Genomic DNA, 19,169 nt, shown 5'->3' with positions numbered 1-19,169 from the left:
ATTTGGCTTTCAGAGACATGGCATGGTTTCTTAAGTACATCTCCCCTGGCTGTGCCACACATCCCTGGGGCACCAAGTGAAGGCAGAGCTGCTGCAACCCTCCAAAAACCCACGCTGAGGGTTTAGTAGCACTGTGACAAAGCCCAGCCAAGAGGAAAGGGCTCAGCTATAACAATAACATCTAACTGGCCTCGAGTATTCCTGAATTTATTATTTATCCTCATGGCTGGCAGTCCCTGGGAGCTCAAGGCAGAGAAGGAAAACCTGGCTCTGGCAGCAAAGAAGGAGACAAATACCAGCTGCCCTGGGAGAGCCCAGTGCATGCAGCCCATGGCACAACAGCCTGTCCCAGCCCAAGCCTGGGGTCTGCCAGGAGCAGGAGTTAAGGAAAGAAAAAGCCCAGGGAGGTTTGAGGGTGTCAGGAAGGTGATTTTTGAACCTCGGACATGAAACATGTAAAGAGAAAAATTTCTTCCGAGGTTAAAATCTTCTGAAAAAGCTGAATCAGCTTTCGCAAAATGGAAATGCCACCCTTTTAATATCTGAGTGTAAATTTGATGTTTTTCAGGCAGCAATTTAATCAGGGCCAAACTTTTTTATTTACTGCTTGTTGTGCTGTCAGCTCCCAGCATCTCTGCAGAAACCAGCCCCTGCAGAAACCAGCAGAGGAGAAAGTTTTGAGATGGAGGAAGTCAGGGGGAAACACAGTCCCACGGGTTTCAGAGGAGCCAGCAGCAGAATTCAAAACCCCTGTTCAAGGCAGTGCTGGAAAATGAGCCACAAACACTAAACACATCCAAGTGGGGGGATAAACACAAAGAGGGGCCTTTACAAACCCACGTCCCAGCCGAAGCAGTGCCTCTGGGATGAACACTTCCCAGCTGCACCCTGAGCCACCTCCCTGGGCAGTGCTGTTAAAAATAGCTCCAGTGAATTCTTTGCAAGGAGGAGCAGCAGCCCCATGCTGAACTGAGGGGAGGCATGTGGGCAATGTTTGCAGCCCCTGTCCCAGCCCTGCTGCTGCTGCCTCCCGGCTGGCTCCCAGCAGGATGGGAGGGTTAAATGCATCTGCTGTTTTATTTGCTCCTCTGGCACGGCTCTAGTGCTCTAATCGTTTTTGTACTAGTGCAGGACAGAGAACCACTCCTGTCCTTCCTGGCCATCTCCCAGAAACACTGCCTGAATCATTCCTCGGGCTGCTGCTGAAATCCCTGTGGACACACGAGCCGCAGCCGAGCACCGTGCGAACAGGTGAGCCCAAAGCCCAGCCAGCATGCCCGGCTCTTTGGACAGTTTATGCTCTTTTGCACATCCACGTTGGATTAGACTGCAAATGAGATTGGAATTAGCAGAGAATACTGCAAATACCAGGCGGGGTTGGGGTGCCTGCAGGTGCAGCAATGACCTTGCTGCTAGAAATAGGGCAAGAGCTCAGCTCTCTGCCCAAGCTATTCCCAACTGCTTATTAAGGGAATGACAGACCTGTCTAGAACTGTCCTTCCTTCTCCAGGGTCTCTCTCCTCCCACTGATACAGCAAACCCTGAGCAAGGATCAACTGAACACCTTCTCCAATCCAACCCATTCTATGATTCTTGCCATTCCTGGTATTATGAGCTGTCAAAAAGACAACGAAACAAATGTAATTCATCAGTCAGCTCTGGGAAGGGAGACTTCTGCTGAACTCCCCTCTCCTGGAAACTGACTTCTCCGCTCCCAGCCAAATCTCCAGCATCCAGCAGAAATCATTTCGTCCTTCTGAAGAAACTTGAGATAACAGTTTGTCTTGGCAGGAATGTTTGCAGCACTCAGAAGGGATAGAGGGAAAGCTGCAGAAGTGTTTTTGCTGATGGCAACGTGGTCCTTTCTGTGTTCACGATCGTAAAGGGTGAGAGAGCACAGACCTGACCAGCACACGCCTGTGCTGAGGCTGGGACTGGATGATCTTTAAAGCTCCCTTCCAACTCAGACAATTCTGTGATTCTACATCCTGACCAGGACAGAACTTTATGGCTTCTCCATTTTCCACACTGTCTTTGGACTTGTGTCACCCCTAGGGCTGGGGCATCCCTTTCTTCCTGCTTAGTCCCAATCCATCTCCTTTGTGTCTCTCCCTCTGCATGCATGCAGACACCTGCAAAATTCTGCTACCCTCATTCACCTGTAACCAGCCCATGGGACTGAATTTCCCTTTTCAGTCCACCTCTCGTGCCACTTTCCCTACCTTCAGTCAAACCCATCTGTGTGTCCCACCCCATGGGTGTCCTGCCCTGACAGACAGCTGGACTGTTCATCCTCCTTTTGCTCTTTTTGCTCCGTTCCTCACATGCAGTACCCACTCAGCTTGGACTCTGACATCCCTGGGATGCATGAGCCTTTGCTTCTTTATAATATGGACTCTTCAAGGGGCGATCTAAATTGTGAAATAAGCATAAATCAACACAATTTGCTTCCTAAAGAAAACAGCTCCATACTACTGCAACAGAAGTACAAAAAAAGAAGTCATCCTGACCTTGCAGAGCAGCTCAGAGGTGCCCCAGGCTTTTCACTCTTGGTACCAGTACTTTCATAGAAGTGGTGGCACTTTGTACATGCCCAGGCTACTTAGCTGGATAAATCAGACCTTTTCTCCTTCCTTCCACAGAAAGGGCACGGCCAGGCCATTCAGCCAGGAGAAAAGCATCCTTTTTCTGTGCAATGCTTCTGGATCACAGGCCTGGCAGAGCTCCCTGCCACCTAACGAGCTCAGCATGCATTAGCCTTTATGATTACTTGGTGAATTTTTAAAATGCCGAAACGTTATCCTTAGCTCTAAATAGCTCCGGGCCACTTGCATCTTTCACCGAGGGATACTTCCCCTTGGAACAGTTAAAGTGATATTAATCTTAGGGCAGACAGATCTGCAGCTGTCTTCAATAAGACGACAACCTACGCACCCCAGCCCCGCGTGCGGGAGGTTTGCCCAGTTAATCTCTGCCACCCCGAGTGCCCCGTGAGCGAGCGGCACTGGGTGGCCAGCGGCCCTTGGAGCTGGGCTGTGCCAGCCTGCATGGGAGCCCACGAGCTGTGAGGAGCTGGGGGCACTGGCACAGAGCACAGCTGCTCTCTGTTCACCCCACAGCCCTGGGATGCCAGGCGGCAGCTGCCTGGAGCCGGCTCTAAATGGAGCAGAACAAGCCAGAGCCTGCCAGCTCCAGGGGACCAGGGACACTGCCCTGGCCTTGGACAGGCAGGACAGGCAGCTCCTCGCTCTGTTGGAGCCTGTCCTGCCAGCAGAGCCAGGCTCAGAGCAGCTCATAAGAGCATCCACAGAGATATCTTTGGGGAAAAGAGGGATTTGCTGCTGCCAGCTGGACCTCTTCCTCCTACCTCTGGATCTCAGGTCTGCTGTCCTCCCTGCTGCCCTGGGTGCAGATGGAATGGAGCTCCCAGAGCAGCACAGCCTTGGAGCTGTGCCCAAATGCCACTGATTCATCCCAGCTTCCAACCACTCCATTACCAAAGGGGCTCAGCTCTGGGGGACCCTGATTTAATTGGGCACCACTGCAAGATGAAAGCAGCCAGGTTATCCTGCTGACAGCACAAAACATCTTCACAGCACATGTGCAATCAGGGTCTTCCAGCCTTTTCATCACCTGTGTGCTCCTGCCTCCCTGCCTGTACCTGCACTGCTCCCTGCCCTGCCCTCGGAATTCCCACTTCCAAGAAAACATCAGGGATGCAGCAGTCATTTGTTTCGAGGGAACCCAACCTCACCCAGGAGCTCCTGCCGAGGCCCAGGCTCTGCCAAACAGATGGATCCATAAGCTGAGCATGTTTTACTCGACTGCCAGGTCCACCAGAGCTAAAATGGATCAGAAGGTCTGTGTTTTCACTCTAAGATTGTTGGTTTTCTTCAACAGAAAGTTTTAGCAACTTCTAATTCAAATGTTTTCCAGATTTCAGCAATCCAAACCAAAACAGTGAGGAACTGCTGTATCTGTTTTTTGGGTTTTTCCCCCAGTCAATAAATAAATAAATAAATAAACAAACAAACAAATAAATAAATAAATAAATTTAAATTTTTTTTAAATTTCTTAAAATGTTGCATTTGACCAAAACCCAAATTATTTATCAAAATTTAGGGTAGAAGCCTTTTTCTTCCAGCCCTCTGGGTCTCTTGAGTAGACATTCACAAATCTGAGGTCTCGGAGAAAGAAGAGAGGGAGCTGGGAGGTGTGAGGGCAGCCAGCCCATGGCCTGGGCTGCAGCTCCCACAGCTCCCAGGCACCTGCACCCAAGGCTGCTGAGGGAACCCAGGTAGATGAGACACCAGATCCCTCCTGGTGGCCACTGAAGGCTCATCAGGCTTTGCAGGAGCAAAATGAAAAAACTTGGGACTCAGAAAGCCAAAGGGTTCTGGCTCAGCACCAGGATAAGCTGAAAAAATTGTTCCTCCTCCAGGAGGAGGGAGGGTTTCTTTATCACTGGCTTTCTATTTTAATTGGACATTTTACTGAAATATTGTTTCTTTTTCAAGATAAGCCTGTTTCACATTCCACTGAGATGATGATAACCTCTGACCAAAGCCTGATTGAATCCGATGATTTTAAAGCCCGGCTCCCTGCCAGCTGATTCCAAGCATTTGGATGGGGGTCAGAGCCTTCCCACTCCACGCAGCACCAGATCAATTGAACGAGAAGCCATCATTTTCCACAGTCATTTTTGCAGATTAAAGTCCCACTTCATTTTTCCCTTTCTGTGTGTGTAAGGTGTTGAGATAAGGATTTCCCACAAGGTCAGATTGAACAGCCCATTAATTCCACTTTCCCTGCCTGGCTTGGTATCAGAGTCATACCCATCCCTGGGGCTGGCATCCTGCCAGCCCAACTCTGCTCCTCTTGAGGGGATCCCTGCAAGCCACAGCCTCGCCTGCTCCAACCCTGATAACCCAGGAAGCCCTGGAGAAAGCAGTTTGCTGCCCAGCAGATGTTTTCTCCTTGGAGCTACTGAAAGTGCACGTTCCCTCTTACCCTAATAGGGCATGAAAGTGCCTGAGGAAATTCTTGTGAGGCGGGTGGAAAACAGATAAAGCTCCTCTGGAGTCACATCTCAGCGTAAGGAGCACGGTGGGCCAAAAATGTGTCAGTGCTGGAACCGCAGCCAGCCCAGGCTGGGGACGGGGCTGTTCCAGGAGAGGGCTCAAAGAAAGGGGTGAAGGCATCTCAACATCATTCACTCAATGGCACTGAACCCCTCCAGCCCACAGCCCCATACATGGGGGGACACACTGTGGGGGTCTCACAGCTGGGGTGGGTGTCTGATCCTGGCTCGACCCCAACGCTGGGGCTCGCTGTCCCCAAGGCCACACGGGACCAGGGATGGAGAGGAGCTCACCCAAACCCAGAAGCCCTCTCCCTGCATGGCTCCAGTGTCCAGGTGGGATGAGGGTCAGGCAGAGGTGTGAAAAGGGCAGTACTTGTGCAGAGCTGGAGGCTGCTGTGCCACACAGAAGGTGGGAGAATCCCGGCCCTGGCTTTGGCTGGTGCAGAAATAGATGCCACCAACTGGGTTTCTGTTAGCCAAGAGTGATGAAACAAGATTATTCTCTTTATAAACACACTGAGCTCTGTGAGAAATGTCTTTGCTGGGACAGCAGCACCGAGGAACCAAGGACACTGCTGTCTCCTGGCCCTCAGCTATAGCAGGAGCCATGTGGCTGCTCTTGTCTCTCCCTGCTCATGTGTGCACTGGCTCTCTCTGAGCCCTGCCTGTGGAAGCACCGAGATGCAGATTCCCACTCTGGGGGCTGTGGGGCAGCCAGAATACCTGGGCCAGCCAGAATGCTCAGCCATTGAGGACCTGTCCTCAGCTCAGGCCACTCGACTCCCTCCAGGTGTGGTTGCACCTTACTGGGAGTGAGCTTCACCCTGCACCCCATGGAGAGGTGAGGGGTAGTCTTGCCCCACCCCTTCACCTGATGCACTTGTCTTTTCAGCCCCCTGAGAGGTCAGGCTGTGATGTCTTTGGTATCTGATCATACAGCTGCAGAAATGCTGCTCCCAGCTCCTGTGTCTCTCCCTGGCAGCTCCCACTTGGAGGTAAATCACAGCCAACAACCCCCCCAGGGTCAGGACAGGTTCTGCCCATCTCCTGCCTGCTGCTGCCTCCTCATCACCTGTCCATCCATCACACGGAGGTGTGGGGTCCTGGAGCAAAGAGACTGTGAGAGCAGAAGAGCAGGGAACCCTCCTTTCAGGGGCTACCTCAAGCCACTGCTGCTGCCTGCTCTTCCATGGTGGCCATGAGCATCCTGCCCTCTGACCTGAGGGTCTGGGAATGTGCTGAACTCCTGAAGTGTCTAATGCCTGTGCCACTGGCTAAAAGCCTGAGGAAAACAGAAATCAATGCATATTTAAAAAACAAACAAAAAACTAAAACTTTCAGAGCAAACCCCAAGTCTGATTCAACAGACCTAAAATCCCAGATCCGAAATCTGGCCTCGGGGAAGCTGAGCTGTGCTGTCAGCCCCAGGAGGGCTGAGGCCACCGTGGCCACCAGTCCAGCCCAGCTCTGCTGGACACACACTGTGCCTCACCAAAAGGTGACATCCCTTTGGCTGCCCACCTTCCCCACCTGCAGCTTGGACCCCAAGAGCAGCGGGGCCAAGGGCAGGAGCTCGCCGGGGCAGAGCTGTGCCAAATAAAGCAGCTTTTGGTGGGAGTGTGTGGCCGAACCCCGGCGGCGTGGGCTGCCCCGGCCCCGGCTCTCAGCTGTCGCGCTCGGGCCGATAAAGCCCCGCTCTGCCTGCCCTTATTTAGTCAGGAGCCTCTGCTGACTGCAGCGATTTCAGGACGTCATTTGCACCACACACCCGCGTTCCCCAAGGAGCCGCTCGCTGCTGCCCGGCCACGCAGCCTGGAAATGCTGAGCACAGGGAGACGGCGGCGCTGCCGGGAATGCGGCTGGGCAGGGGAGGGTTGGAAAGCGATACGGGAGCTGCGGAGCACTCTTGTAATTTGAAGGGAGAGCTAAGATGTGCCCCAAAGCCATGGGTACAGACAGAAAACCAGCTTAGGCTTCGAAACCAGGCAGCAGCTCACTGTGAACGATGCAGATGTGACTCCTGACACCAGCAGCCCTGCGGTGCTTCCACACAGCCCAGGCTCACCATGATGAGCAAACCCTACTTGATCAGGGCTTGGTGCCCCACACTTCAGAATGCAGTCTAGAAATTCTTACAGATATCTACAGATGTTACATTAAAACAAAAATAAATCCAAAATGCATTCATCTCTAGTTGAACTCTCCAGGCATAAACCCCTCAGGGGCTTCAGAGCCAGCACCCGACAACAACAGGGTAAAGCACAGCAGCCATTATTGCCTCTACTATCTTGCTTTCCTATTGATCCTGTGACATCTGGCAGATGTATCTGAGGTGTTATTGCCAGGACATGCATCCGTCAGAGGATCTCAGAGCTTGGCCAGGCCCGTGCCTTGCAGGACACATGGCCAAGTCCCTCCATTGACTTCAGTCCAAGTCACTGGGAAGCACAACCACGTGCAGAGGCAGACCACGTCAGATGCTGTTGCAGTGGGACAGAGGTGGGATTTGCAGCATTTACACTCATTTTGTCCCCCAAAAGCACCAGCCAGAAGGAAAACCCCTGTATGAGCTGCCCAGCTACTGAGCACACAGTTTTCAAAAAATCAAAGATTCCCCCTGCAGCCAAGTCCTGCCCTTACTCTAGATTTATTTTATTTTATTTTGTTCTGAAGAGGTGAAAGCTGACCATTTTCACGCTCCTTCTCCCTGTATCCAATGGGACCATCCTCCCCATGGGATAAGCAAACACACACTGCTCCCCAGGCACCCTGTTTGGCACCGACCCACGTGCCCATAGAACTCCCATTACACACCTCAGGATGGCTTTGAACTGCCTCACTCACAGCTTGGTGGTGGCTGGCCCCTCCTCACTGTCCTCCAGCCAGTTTATCACCTTGGCTATGATCCCAGGCCCTCACTGCTTTTCCCATCCACCCCAACATTTTTTCAATGATCCCCCAGTCAGGGTAGAGAGTGGAGAGACACAGAAGGTACCTTTACCCGGCACCTCAGGAACAGCTGTGTTCCAGTTCTGATGGGAATCCCTTGGGATCACAGCAGGACAAGCCCTGGAGCACCAGCAGAGCTAATGAACACCAAACATGTGCTAACCCCAAGGTCCATTTGTGTCACCCCCGGGCAGGGGTAAAGCTGTGTCTGCTGCCTGCCACAGAGGCTGCACTCCAAGATGACTCTTCCCCAAATTGACAGCAGCCTTGGTGAGGATTCCTACCTCAGCTTCCATCAGCTCCATCCCAGTACCTGATCCCCAGCACTGCTGACAGACATGCCCAAGGTTTGTATCTGAGCAGCACCAAGAGACCTTGCCCAGGGTGGAGCTGGCTGGTCTGAGGGGGCTGCTCAGGACAGCAGGACACTGAGCCAGATGATTTTCACATTTTGAAATAATGAAAAACAGAATGGAAAAAACCAATCGCTGTTCCCTCAGCTGACAGTGAGATGATGTCCTCAGCTCCTTGCACAATGGGGAAAGCAGCGGGATCACCGAGCCAGGAGGATTCAGGAGGGAGCTGAGGAGGCCAGGGCAGCACTGCTGGGGCAGGACAGGCAGTAGCTGGCACCAGCTGGTAGGTGGGACAGGAGCTGTGAAGCAGCCTGGCACCTCAGACACCCTTGGAGTGGAAACGGGACAGGGAGGGTTTGGTGACCACACTGACCATCATCCCTGGCTGGCGCTGCTCTCCCACCCAGCAGCCCCAGGCAGGGCAGCCCCAGGCAGGGCAGCCCCAGGCAGGGCAGCCCCAGGCAGGGCAGCCCCAGGCAGGGCAGCCCCAGGCAGGGCTCCCGTCTCTGCTGCCCACAGAGCACCCCCAGAGCTCGGCACATCCCTGGCATTCCTGCGGTGCAACTGCCCGAGGCAGCTTCCAGTGCCTGGGCTTGTTTTCCTCAGGATTTCTATCCCTAAAGAGCCTTTTATGGTGCAAAAGGGAGAAATCTGGTCTTCTCCTGACATTTCACCCCCAGACAACAGAAGGCTGGATGTTACAGCACTTTAGCTCTCTATTGCAAGGGGCTCCCTTGAGTGTCAGAACCAAATGAAACTCAAACATTCATATACAATGGCACAGGTATGCAGGGGTACCTGGGAATCTGCACAGCCTGCTGCGTCCTTCCAACTAATTCCTAGTTACAATCTTACATACAGATATGCCACATCTTCCCCCAGAAAGGGATTAGTGCAGCGGCATTTTTGTGGGTAAAGTACACACTGCAATCTGAGGAGAAGCATAAACGCTCCATCTAGAAAACCCCACCTCGCAGTTACGAGCTCGGGCGATGCTAATGATAGTGCAGCCCTTCTATAAACTGTAATAATGCATTTTCACAATCTGTCTGCAATTACTCTGTCCTGGGTGTGGAAACTGAGGAAAGGTTCAAGGCCAAAGCGAAAGTCAGTGGCAGAGCTGGAGATAACCTAAGACCCTCTTGAGGCAAAATTGTCTGTATTTACTCTCAACCCCAAAACTGAGTTGAAGGGAGGAGGGAGGAGAGCACAAGTCGGATTTACAAAAGACATCAAGTAGAGAGAGTGGCTCTGCCCAGAGCAACATACACCAGGAATAAACACTGATGGAAACTCTGAGTTATAGTTTAGAGGATGGAGGAGCCTGAATGCTCTCTCAGTGGGTCCAGCTCAGCTGCAAGCAGTGCCCCAGGAACGGGACTGGGGTTCCACAGTGCCAGGGAGCACAGCGACCCCTTCCCTGCCCCAGCAGCCACACCACTGCAGGGTCTGATAGCCCAGGGCTCCCTGGAGGAAACCGGCTCTCACGTCTTATTTCCTCCAGCTCCAAGGTTTCCTTAATAGGAAATTATTCCCCGGCACTGGGGAGGGATGCAGTCCCCCGCCAGGGCAGCGGGCGCATTCCAGCTCCTGATGGAAAACACTGCAGAGCTGCTTTTGATCCAAAGTGTAAATAGTGTATAATAAAAAGAGGTTTGTGTAAACCAGCCAAGCTCTCGGGGAGCAGCGTTTGCAGCTCCAGCCTCCTTATTCACACCGCAGCCACACGCTCTTCCCGGGCACAGTGAAGCTGGTTGGGCTGAGCCTGCCCTGCCAGGAGGATCCAGCGGGCCCCACGCTGCCCCAGACTGTTATTTTTGTCCCAGCTGGCCCTGCACGGAGCTTCACTTGCAATCCTGATGGGTTTTCTCCACCACTCTCTGAGGCAACTGTGTTTTGCTAAAAAATCTCAGTCACACTCCCCACAAAACTTCAGAGCAGAAACAGCAGCTGGGAGAGTAAAGCTGGGATTTTTTGGGGGGAGGGACAGGGTTTGGGAATAGGTGTCCTCCTTGCTTATTTCCCCCCTCTGCTTGATAATGAAGTCACTGATAATTAAACGGGAATTTAAAGGAGTGAGACAGGACAGATGTGGAGTCGCAGCCACCACCCAGCAGCTGAGCAAAGCCTATGTGTGGGGAGGTTTTGAGGGAGAGGCCAGGTGAAACCTCAAAATGTGTTACAACCACATTTCCCCAAGGAAAAGGAGAGGAACGGAGGCTCCAACCCTGCCTCCCAGATCTCTGGTCTTTGCCAGGTCGGCTCTGAGACTTGCAGGAATCCTGCAGGAGGAGGAGCATGCTGCCAACACAGCTCGGACACAGGCAGGGATGCAAGCTGGGGAGGGATAACTTCCCATGCCCTCCCCAGGCAGACCCTGGAGCCTCTCTTATTTCCTCCCTCCTCTGTCCCAGGAGGGATGTTGGAGTAATGACACTGTACTGCTAAAATTGACAACCCTAATGCATCCCACAAGCTCCCCACAGAGCCACACCAGGGGCTGAGCCGTGCTCTGCTGCAGCCCCAGTTTGTCTGGGACACATCTCACTGGCTGCTCGTGAGCCTGTTGGATTTACCACCATCAAGCCCCACTATTTGTCATGCTGCCCCATCAGTGCCCAGCAGCTCCAGCAGCCTGGCACAGCACCAGGGTGCTCCCCATCCCACCAGCTCACACTCCCCGTCCTGCTGAGCACCAGGGCTGGTGCCAGTCCCTGCTGTCCAGCAGCATCCCCACAGACCAGAGCTGCAGGGGGACAAGAGAGGGGGCGAGAAAGAGGACAGGTCCCGAACACGTGAGATGGGGACCACCACCACCACCCCAGGGACCTGCACGTTGGAGCTCCGAGCACCCACCTGGACGCTGCAATCTCCGACTTCTGCCGGGCGATGGCCGCGGCCCTCTGAGCCCCCTCCACGCTCCTGTCCACCTTCTGCCGGATCTTGGCGCTCTTGAGGGGTATCACACGCTTCTTCATGCCCTTGACGAGGACGTTGTGGCGGTACTTGCCCTCCTCCTTCTTGCCGTCGGGCAGGGTGGTGCAGCCGTAGCCGTGCCGCAGGTTGTCCAGCCACTCGCCCTCGTACTTCAGCCCGCTGGAGCGCTCGCTGACGCCGAAGCCGGCGCGCTTGTCGTTCTTCCACTCGCCCATGTAGGTCTCCGTGGTGGTGGCGTCGATGTCGGACTCGAAGGGGGTGTACTCCTCGCCCTCGGCGCCCTCGCCCAGGCTGACGGTGGAGGTGGCGTCGCTGGCGGCCGAGCTGATCCCGCTCTCGCTCTTGAGGAAGCTGACGCGGCTCTTCTGGCTGGCCAGGGACGACTTGGACTCGGACTTCTTCAGCTTGCCCAGCAGGGAGCCCCTGCGGAAGAGCCCCCCTTTCTTGGGCTTGCCGGCCTCGGCGTCCGCGTAGAGGCTGAGGGCGAAGCCGCCGCGGGTGATGGTGGGCGAGAGGGGCAGGCTCTCGGGGTGGGCGGCGGGGGAGTCCTGCTGGGGCAGGGTGCCGTTGCTGTGCTCGCTGCGCAGCGAGGACAGCGAGGTGCGCAGGGGGGAGCGCACCACCGAGGCCATGCCGTAGGGCACGCTCTGCCGCACGCCGTAGCCGTGCCGCATGCCGTTGGTGAACTGGCCCTGGTAGGTGCCTGCGGGAGAGAAGAGAGACGGGGTGAACGAGCAGCTGGGCCCCGGGAGAGCCAGCGAAGGAAGGAAGGTGGGCTGCGGGGTGGCACCGACCTAGAGGAGATGTACCCACCATCCCTCAAAGGGGAGCTCCAACTCCACCAGTGCTCACCCACACGCAAAAGCATCAGCCCCCAGGGAGCAAAGAGCAGAGGATACTAACCCAAGAGACTCCGCTGGCAGGTGACAGCTCATTGGAAAGGGGCTGGGGCATCAGGCAACACTGGTGTAAACCCAAAGCCACTTCCTGTATGGGATTTGCACCCAGAGCAGGGAGCAGGAGGCAGCCTGCACGTGATTTTGGGAGAGCAGGCACTCCCAGGGTCCTGGGGAGGCTCAGGCAGGGCCAGGCTGAGATGAAAGGGTGTGACCCCTGTTCAAGGCATTCATTTGCCCCCTCAGACACCGTTACTGAGCCCAGGGATAACCCTGCTCCCCAAGGAGCAAATCCAGTTCCTTCTTTGGCGATTGTGAGAGTGCATATTTTACACTCTCCCAGGCCACTTCTGCAGCATAATCTCTCCTCCCAAGCTTCAGGTTTCATTGAAATCCTCTTTGGACCCGCCTGTGGAGTGTTAACTTACAGTGCTGAGGGCCAGGAAAGACAAGAAGTGCCCAAGCAGGCAGCAGCTGCTGCCCCGAGTGAGCCGCCCCCCACCAGCCCCTGCCGACCCCACGGCACGCGGAATTTTGGGCTCCCTGCAAACAGTTGGTCTCTCCTACAAAAAAAAGTAGGGGTTCAGGTAGTGAAGAGGGCAGCCAACCATGGGGAGCCATCTGCCAGAGCAAGGGGCCATTGCCTGGTTTCTTGGCAGAGCCTGAAGCTCTGTTAGGGAAAAATAAGGTGGGCGGCGTGGGTTTGGGCATGATCCAGGAGCCAAGAACCATCACTGGAGATGCCCAGGCACCTCAGCATCTTCCTCATCGTGGTCCTAAATCCCTCTCCATAAAATGGTGATGAGTCTCCCTAGTGAAAAATGAAGTTATAGAGACCCCCACAGTGCCCCCACGTCACTCCCCACTGAGAGCTCGTGAGGTCAGGGCTCCACCTTGCCCGCCCAGCCAGCCAGCAGGGCTGACACACGATCTGGGTGACATTGGAGACCTTCTCCTAGGATGGGAACAACTTCACACGTATCAGGCTGCAGCTGATAGTGCTGCCATGTTAATTCCCTGGAAAAGGAACTCTGGAAAAGTCTTGCAGGTTTAGGGGGGCTCAGCTGCTCCTTAGGAGCCATGTTGGAGCAGCCACTGCACTCCAGAAAGTCCCTGCCCCACTCTGTTCCCCTGGAAGCATTGGAGCCACATGGATGGGAAAAGCCACGTGGCACAGTGGGTCTTCATGGAGCAGAGTTTGGGTTGGCACTTCTTAGACCAACACAGAATTCGACACCAGCTCTGCAGGTTGGCCTCTGCTGCCTGATTTCAGCCCATTCAGCACAAGCAACGTTGTGTCTGTGACACGTGGTGTGACCAAACCTGCCAACCCCACCTGGCTGAACGGAGGGCACGGACACACGGCGAGCAGGCACTGCCAGGCCCCTGTCATGCTGCAATTCCCTGTCTGGCTGAGGCTTCGTGCCAGGGCAGGGCCATAAACCACCCCTGGAGTGGAGCCAGAGGCCGCTGGGAGCGGCTGGAGGCGCCGGGGGCCGTGTGTCAGGGCACGCAGGGTCTGAGAGGAGCCAAGCCCTGTCTCACCAACACGTCCCAGTGCAGCCAGTTCAAGAGACAATGGGGCTGTGCAAAACCTCTCTGCAGCAGGGCTGCACGTCCCTGAGCCACTGCCACCCCCCAGTACCAAAACAGCCTGGGCAAGGGGGGACAGGCAGGACACAGAGCTGGCAGCCAGGCAGCCACGGGCTCACACGTGCCTGAGGTTCTGCAAAAGATCATTAAAAAGCAGTGGATGTGAAACAAATCCCTTATTTAGGATGAAAATGGGACAGAGACCACTTCTCTGATTCCCCAGCCTTAAGCTTTTATTGGCTGCATTTTTACTTATCATAATGACAAAAACCTCTGCGACCCCCAGGGATGCAGTTCATCACCTCTGCCCATCCCCGACCAAAGCAGGGGATGCTGCCCAGGTAACTTCATAGCATGGAGAGGATTCAATTGTGGGATTGATGGAAATGGCAACCCTGTAGCTTTCACCTCCAGACACACTGATGGGGTGGGAGAACCCTCTGCTTCGCCCTGGCAGCAGGATGGGATGGTGCAGAGCTGCAGCAGAGGTGCAGGTTTCAGCTCCTGGTGCCAAATGCCAAATGGCAGAGAGAGCCCACCACCAGCAGTGCCACACCTCCCTTTCCCAGCCTGCCTCAAGGCTCTCATGTAATTAGTGATGAATGTAAATAACACAAACAACCAGGTAATAATGCAAACAGCTCAAATCGAATCCCTGCCCTACAGCCCTCTGCTGTCACCCAGATATTGCAAGGACAGATGCATTAGAACTCAATGTTAAAAGAATGTTAAAAGAATGCACAGCATCACGTGCAAATGGGCCAGCAAAAACTGAGCACTGCTTTTTGGTGCCAACTGTACTAACTGATGGGTTCTGCTGGAAAGGAAAGGCAGAAAAAAACCCTAGAGGGTAAAAAAAAATCACCACATTAATTCATGGGTCCCATTCAGCCAGGCAGGAGCTTCTCTACAGAGGCAGCAGACACAAGCCAGCACCATCTTGGCTCTCCAGAGCCCTTTCCTCCTTTCCCAGCTGCAGTCCCATGGATGCTGTTCCTTCTGTCCCAGCCCAGGCCACTTCCCACTGTATTTTCCCTGCCACAGGCACTCAGGGAGTTGTGCTGCTCTGTATCACCCATTTAATCTCCTCAGTGAAGCACACTTCTGCATTTCTCTTCCCCTTTTCTGTGGTCTTGTGATCACTGACTGGTCTGATTGTTTCCTCATGGTTAATTGACACTGCTGTTTTCCCTGGCATCCTAGAGAACAAATTGCAGCATCAAAAATAATTGGTTTTAGGCTGCTTTGATTGCAAGTGAGTTTTTTGACCCATGCAGATATATAGAGGCAGTTACTTGTACAGCAAAGACAAGCTTTGGGCTGAATCCTGGGTGTGCAGCATGATTTAGCATCAGCAGCGAGATTGCTTTCTGCAGTAACACTTCACTGGGTTTTGACTCAGAGTCAAACACAAAAAAGTATCCAAAAAATGAGGCCTTCCTTACAGCATGGACAAAACTCACAAGTGGAAACCAAATAACTAGGTGTTTACTCACAGTTTATGTTGCAAAATTATTATTTCCTTAATTCTGTGCCTTTCACAGCCCCAGTCACCATCCACTTTAGCTCAAGCATCCTGCCCCTGTGAAGGGCTCTGACCTCTTCTCTGGTGACAGCAGCAGACACAAGTATATCCAGCTTGAATATCCAAAGATCACAGTGTCACTGCCTCTGCCCAGCCACACCAGGAGCTCTGAACCTCTTGGCTGATTTCAATCATTGTTACAGAAGGCTCCTTTAAACCATCAATCTCTCACAGCTTTCACAAAAATGGGCTTTTTGTAGCAGAGAGAAAGAGTGCATGACCCACATAGTGCCTGGGCTAAACTGTACCATGACTCTGCTTCTTACTAGACACCAAAAATCATATGGAATTTCAAAAAGCTTTACTCCAGATATGGGCTTTATTTAGCCACCAATCTTGGCCAGACACAAGACTCAAACACAGACAACCCTATAAGTATATTTTAAGTATATTTTTAAGTATAAATTTTTTATACATGTCTCTCTCTATATATGTATATATAAAAAGTTAAAGTCTATTTTAAAACATTAGAATCAGCTACATTTCCCTGAAATCCGCAGGCAGCCCAACCATGACCTAAAGTTTCTGCTGGCCTGGCAAGAGCTGCATATTCCCAGAGCCCTCTTCCTCATGTGGCTGGCTTCCAAGGGGCTTGGGAATGGTGTCCCCTAGTCGAGGGACAGCACATTTCCAGAGCCTTTCCAGATGTTTATCTTGGCAACCTCAAATTCAAATATTAACAGGTCCCATTAGCAGCCTGGCCACATCTGGATCTTGCAGGTGGTTACTGGTGTGCAGGTGAGGAGACAAAACAGAAAAAGGTCCTGCAGGTCAGTAAGACCATGACACCCATGTCCTACAGAGGTGCTGCTGGACGGTGATCCCCACCCTGGCTTGGGATGCAGCTTCCTACATGTCCCTGTGCCATCAGAGGAGCTCACGTGTGGAGTGAACAGCTCGGAGCAGCCAGGATGGGATGGCCCAACACAAGGAGCGGTTGCTGGGCACCAGGACACAGCTCTCCTGAGCCCCTGGGGAGAGCCCAGCTCAGCACTGCCCAGGGTGGCTTTGGCAGGGCACATCTTCACGGATCAGGACCTCACTGCCAACCTCGGGTGGCACCAGGGATCATGCAGCTGGCACGTTCTGGGTGTGGGACAACACCCCGGGGAGCTGTGCTGACAGAAGCAGTATATTATATATCCTTACAGGAGAAAACATTGACTCATCTTTCCTGCTCTCCTCTCCCGAGCTTCCAGTCCAAGATCTAATCAAATTCATATCCTTCATCAAGTTCTGCCTCTCAAAATTCTTCCCCATTAACTGGAACTCCAGTAGCCTTTCACCCTGAGAGGAACCTGCATTTTAGGAAGCAGTGAGGAAGTGGCTGTGCCAATTCACAGGAGACCTTGACATCTCCAGAATGAAAGTCCCAACGGCAGCCGTTGCTGACAGTGACCTGATCACTGCTCCTCATTCATCAGAGCACACCTCACATGTCACCTACCCTTCTTATGGCCTCGTGGGAAGGTTCTGTGCACTGAACTCTCACTATGGCCCTGCATCCTGCACTTGTTAAACCCTTCCATGGCCACAGGGCAGAGAAGGGAGAAATTTTAAGGAGCTGGAGGGATGTTTCAGTTCGTGTCTGTACCTACAACCGCCAAGGGTGCAAATAAAATGGGTCAACTTCAAGACTGTATTCCCAGTTTAAAATTAGCCACAAACCCACGCAACTCATTGAGAAATATTTATGTAAAAGCATAACCCTGACAACCAGTTTTGAATTAGTCCATTTTTCTAATACCTATAATTGTGATGCTTTTCATTCTGAAGATTTATACTATTACAGCTATTTTTCTTTATAAACTAACTCCAACGCCTGTCATAGATAAATATAGATGCAATTCTGATCCGTATTTTGAAGGGTATTTCTTTCAAATCACCCTCTCTATTTAGCCATCCTAAATGTGGCAGCCTGGAACATCACAGTGCTGAAGAGCTACAGAATTACTTGCACAGAAATTCTTGCCATGTTTCTAACCCCCAAAATTGCCACTAATGCAAGAACACAATTAGACCGAGCATTTACAGCACACAACAAATATCTGACTACGTGGTGCGTTTCTGTAGTAGCAGGGGTTGAAAGCTTCCAAGTAATCAAAGGGATTTATTTTAGGGAAAGGCTTGTGACCACATATTCTAAACAGCTTAGACGGACTCAATCAAAACGGTTTGGCAAAGGAGATGTCCAGGCAGCCCGTCAGAGGCAGGCGGCGTTTAAGGCACAGGCAAAGAGTGCTACAGTGCCGTGGGTGGCTTATATCGGCTTATATCTGACATGAGAACATTCACAGCTCGCTGCCTGGGGAGCGAGGGAACAGCTCACTGTGGTTGTGCACCACCGTGGAGCTTCTGGTTTGCTTCAGGAATACCCAGTCCCTGGGGAACCAGGAGCCACAGACTACACTGGTCAAGTTGGTTGGTGTTAAATATCGATAGGGAAACTCGAGAGCAGGTCCCGAGGGAGGGATGGTGGTCAGTGCTCCTGCTGCTCCTCCCTCGTGTCTGTGGACAGCGAGCCACGCACGCTGTGCCCAGCTGGGAAAATCAGGGCACACACGGTTGTGCCCCAAGCTCTGTTTCTTCACTGAAGCACCCTCATGGCTCACAGTAGACCACTGTGCCCGTCTCACTAGTGGGGACAGGACTAGGTCACCAGCAGGGACAACACACAATCTCTGCTAGGTGTCCTGCTGTTCAGCCCCCTCCCAGCCCCTCTGGAGCCACCCTCACCTCCGTCAGCGTAGGTCTCCGTGCCGTAGCCATCCTGCAGGCCGTTGTTCCAGGTGCCCTCGTACTTGGCTCCACTGCTCATGCTCTGCCTCGCGCCGTACCGTCCCTTAAAGCCATGGGTCCACTCGCCTCTGTAAACCCACCGTCCTTTGGTCTCGATTCCCAGGCCGTGCCTCTTGCCTTGGGACCAGTAGCCTTCGTAGGTGTTGCCGCTGGGCCACGTGTATATGCCCACCACTTCGAAGCCGTAGTTCCAGGAGCCCGAGTACTCGCCCTGGCCCTTGGGGCCGGTGCAGATGCCATGCCCGTGGGCTTTGCCCCCCTCCCAGCCCCCGCAGTAGGCACCTCCATCATCGAAATCGAACCTGCCGCCACTCATGGTGCCCTCCGGTGCCCCTCAGCCGGGCAGCGTTCCCAGGGGCAGCGCTCCGGGGCTGCCGCATCCCCGGGGGGAGCGGGCTGGGCACCGGGAGCGGCCGCTCCTGCCTCGCCTGGCCCGGCCGAGGGGCTGGGGCACGGGAGGAAGGAGAAATTGGGAGAGAAGGAGGGGAGAAGGGCGGGCCGAGCTCCAGCCCCCCCCGTCGGGGCAGCCGCTCCGCGCCGGTACCTGCCCGGCGGGCACGGGCATGGGTCGCCCGGGGAGCCACCCCCGCGGCGGCGAAGGGAAGGGGGTCCCGAACCCCGCGAGGAAGGAAAGGGGGTCCCGAGCCCACGGCGGAGGAAGGGAAGGGGGTCCCGAGCCGGCCGCTCTCCCCGCCCGGCCGCTGCCGCCCGCCCCGTCCCGCTCCGCTCTCCTCCCCCGCCGGGAGAAAGGTCAGCGCTGCCCTAACAAGGCCATCGGATCCCAGGAGCTGCTCCCAAAAATAACCCCCCGGAGCCCGGCCCCCGCCTCGGGGCCCTTTTATGAAGGAGGGAGAGAGACACATCCCACCCCCCCGCCGTCCCCCGCCTCGGGCAGGGATCCAGGCGGAGAAGAGGCTGGGAAAGTAAATGTCTGCTTAAAATAGAGCCTGGGAAGGGGCCGCCTCGCTCCC

The 19,169-nt window shown here is 54.0% G+C and overlaps 1 protein-coding gene across 1 annotated transcript in view; it reads right to left on the bottom strand.

Annotated features, from left to right (window-relative positions):
- Nucleotides 1–18,539, bottom strand: part of JPH2 (junctophilin 2) — a 29,926-nt gene extending 11,387 nt beyond the window's left edge. The window contains exons 1-2 of the mRNA XM_017822791.1: nucleotides 18,136–18,539; nucleotides 11,245–12,028 (exon numbers count right to left, since the gene is read on the bottom strand). Of these exons, the coding sequence (XP_017678280.1) occupies nucleotides 11,245–12,028; nucleotides 18,136–18,514 (1,163 nt within the window). The 5' untranslated portion in view covers nucleotides 18,515–18,539. The remainder of the gene's footprint in view (nucleotides 1–11,244; nucleotides 12,029–18,135) is intronic.
- Nucleotides 18,540–19,169: the final 630 nt, after the last annotated feature.

This window comes from Lepidothrix coronata, unplaced genomic scaffold, assembly GCF_001604755.1.
Source record: "Lepidothrix coronata isolate B3197 unplaced genomic scaffold, Lepidothrix_coronata-1.0 Scaffold99, whole genome shotgun sequence".
Classification (NCBI taxonomy): Eukaryota; Metazoa; Chordata; class Aves; order Passeriformes; family Pipridae; genus Lepidothrix; species Lepidothrix coronata.
Note: the sequence above shows the minus strand (reverse complement) of the source record. Positions and strands in the feature narration are given on the sequence as shown.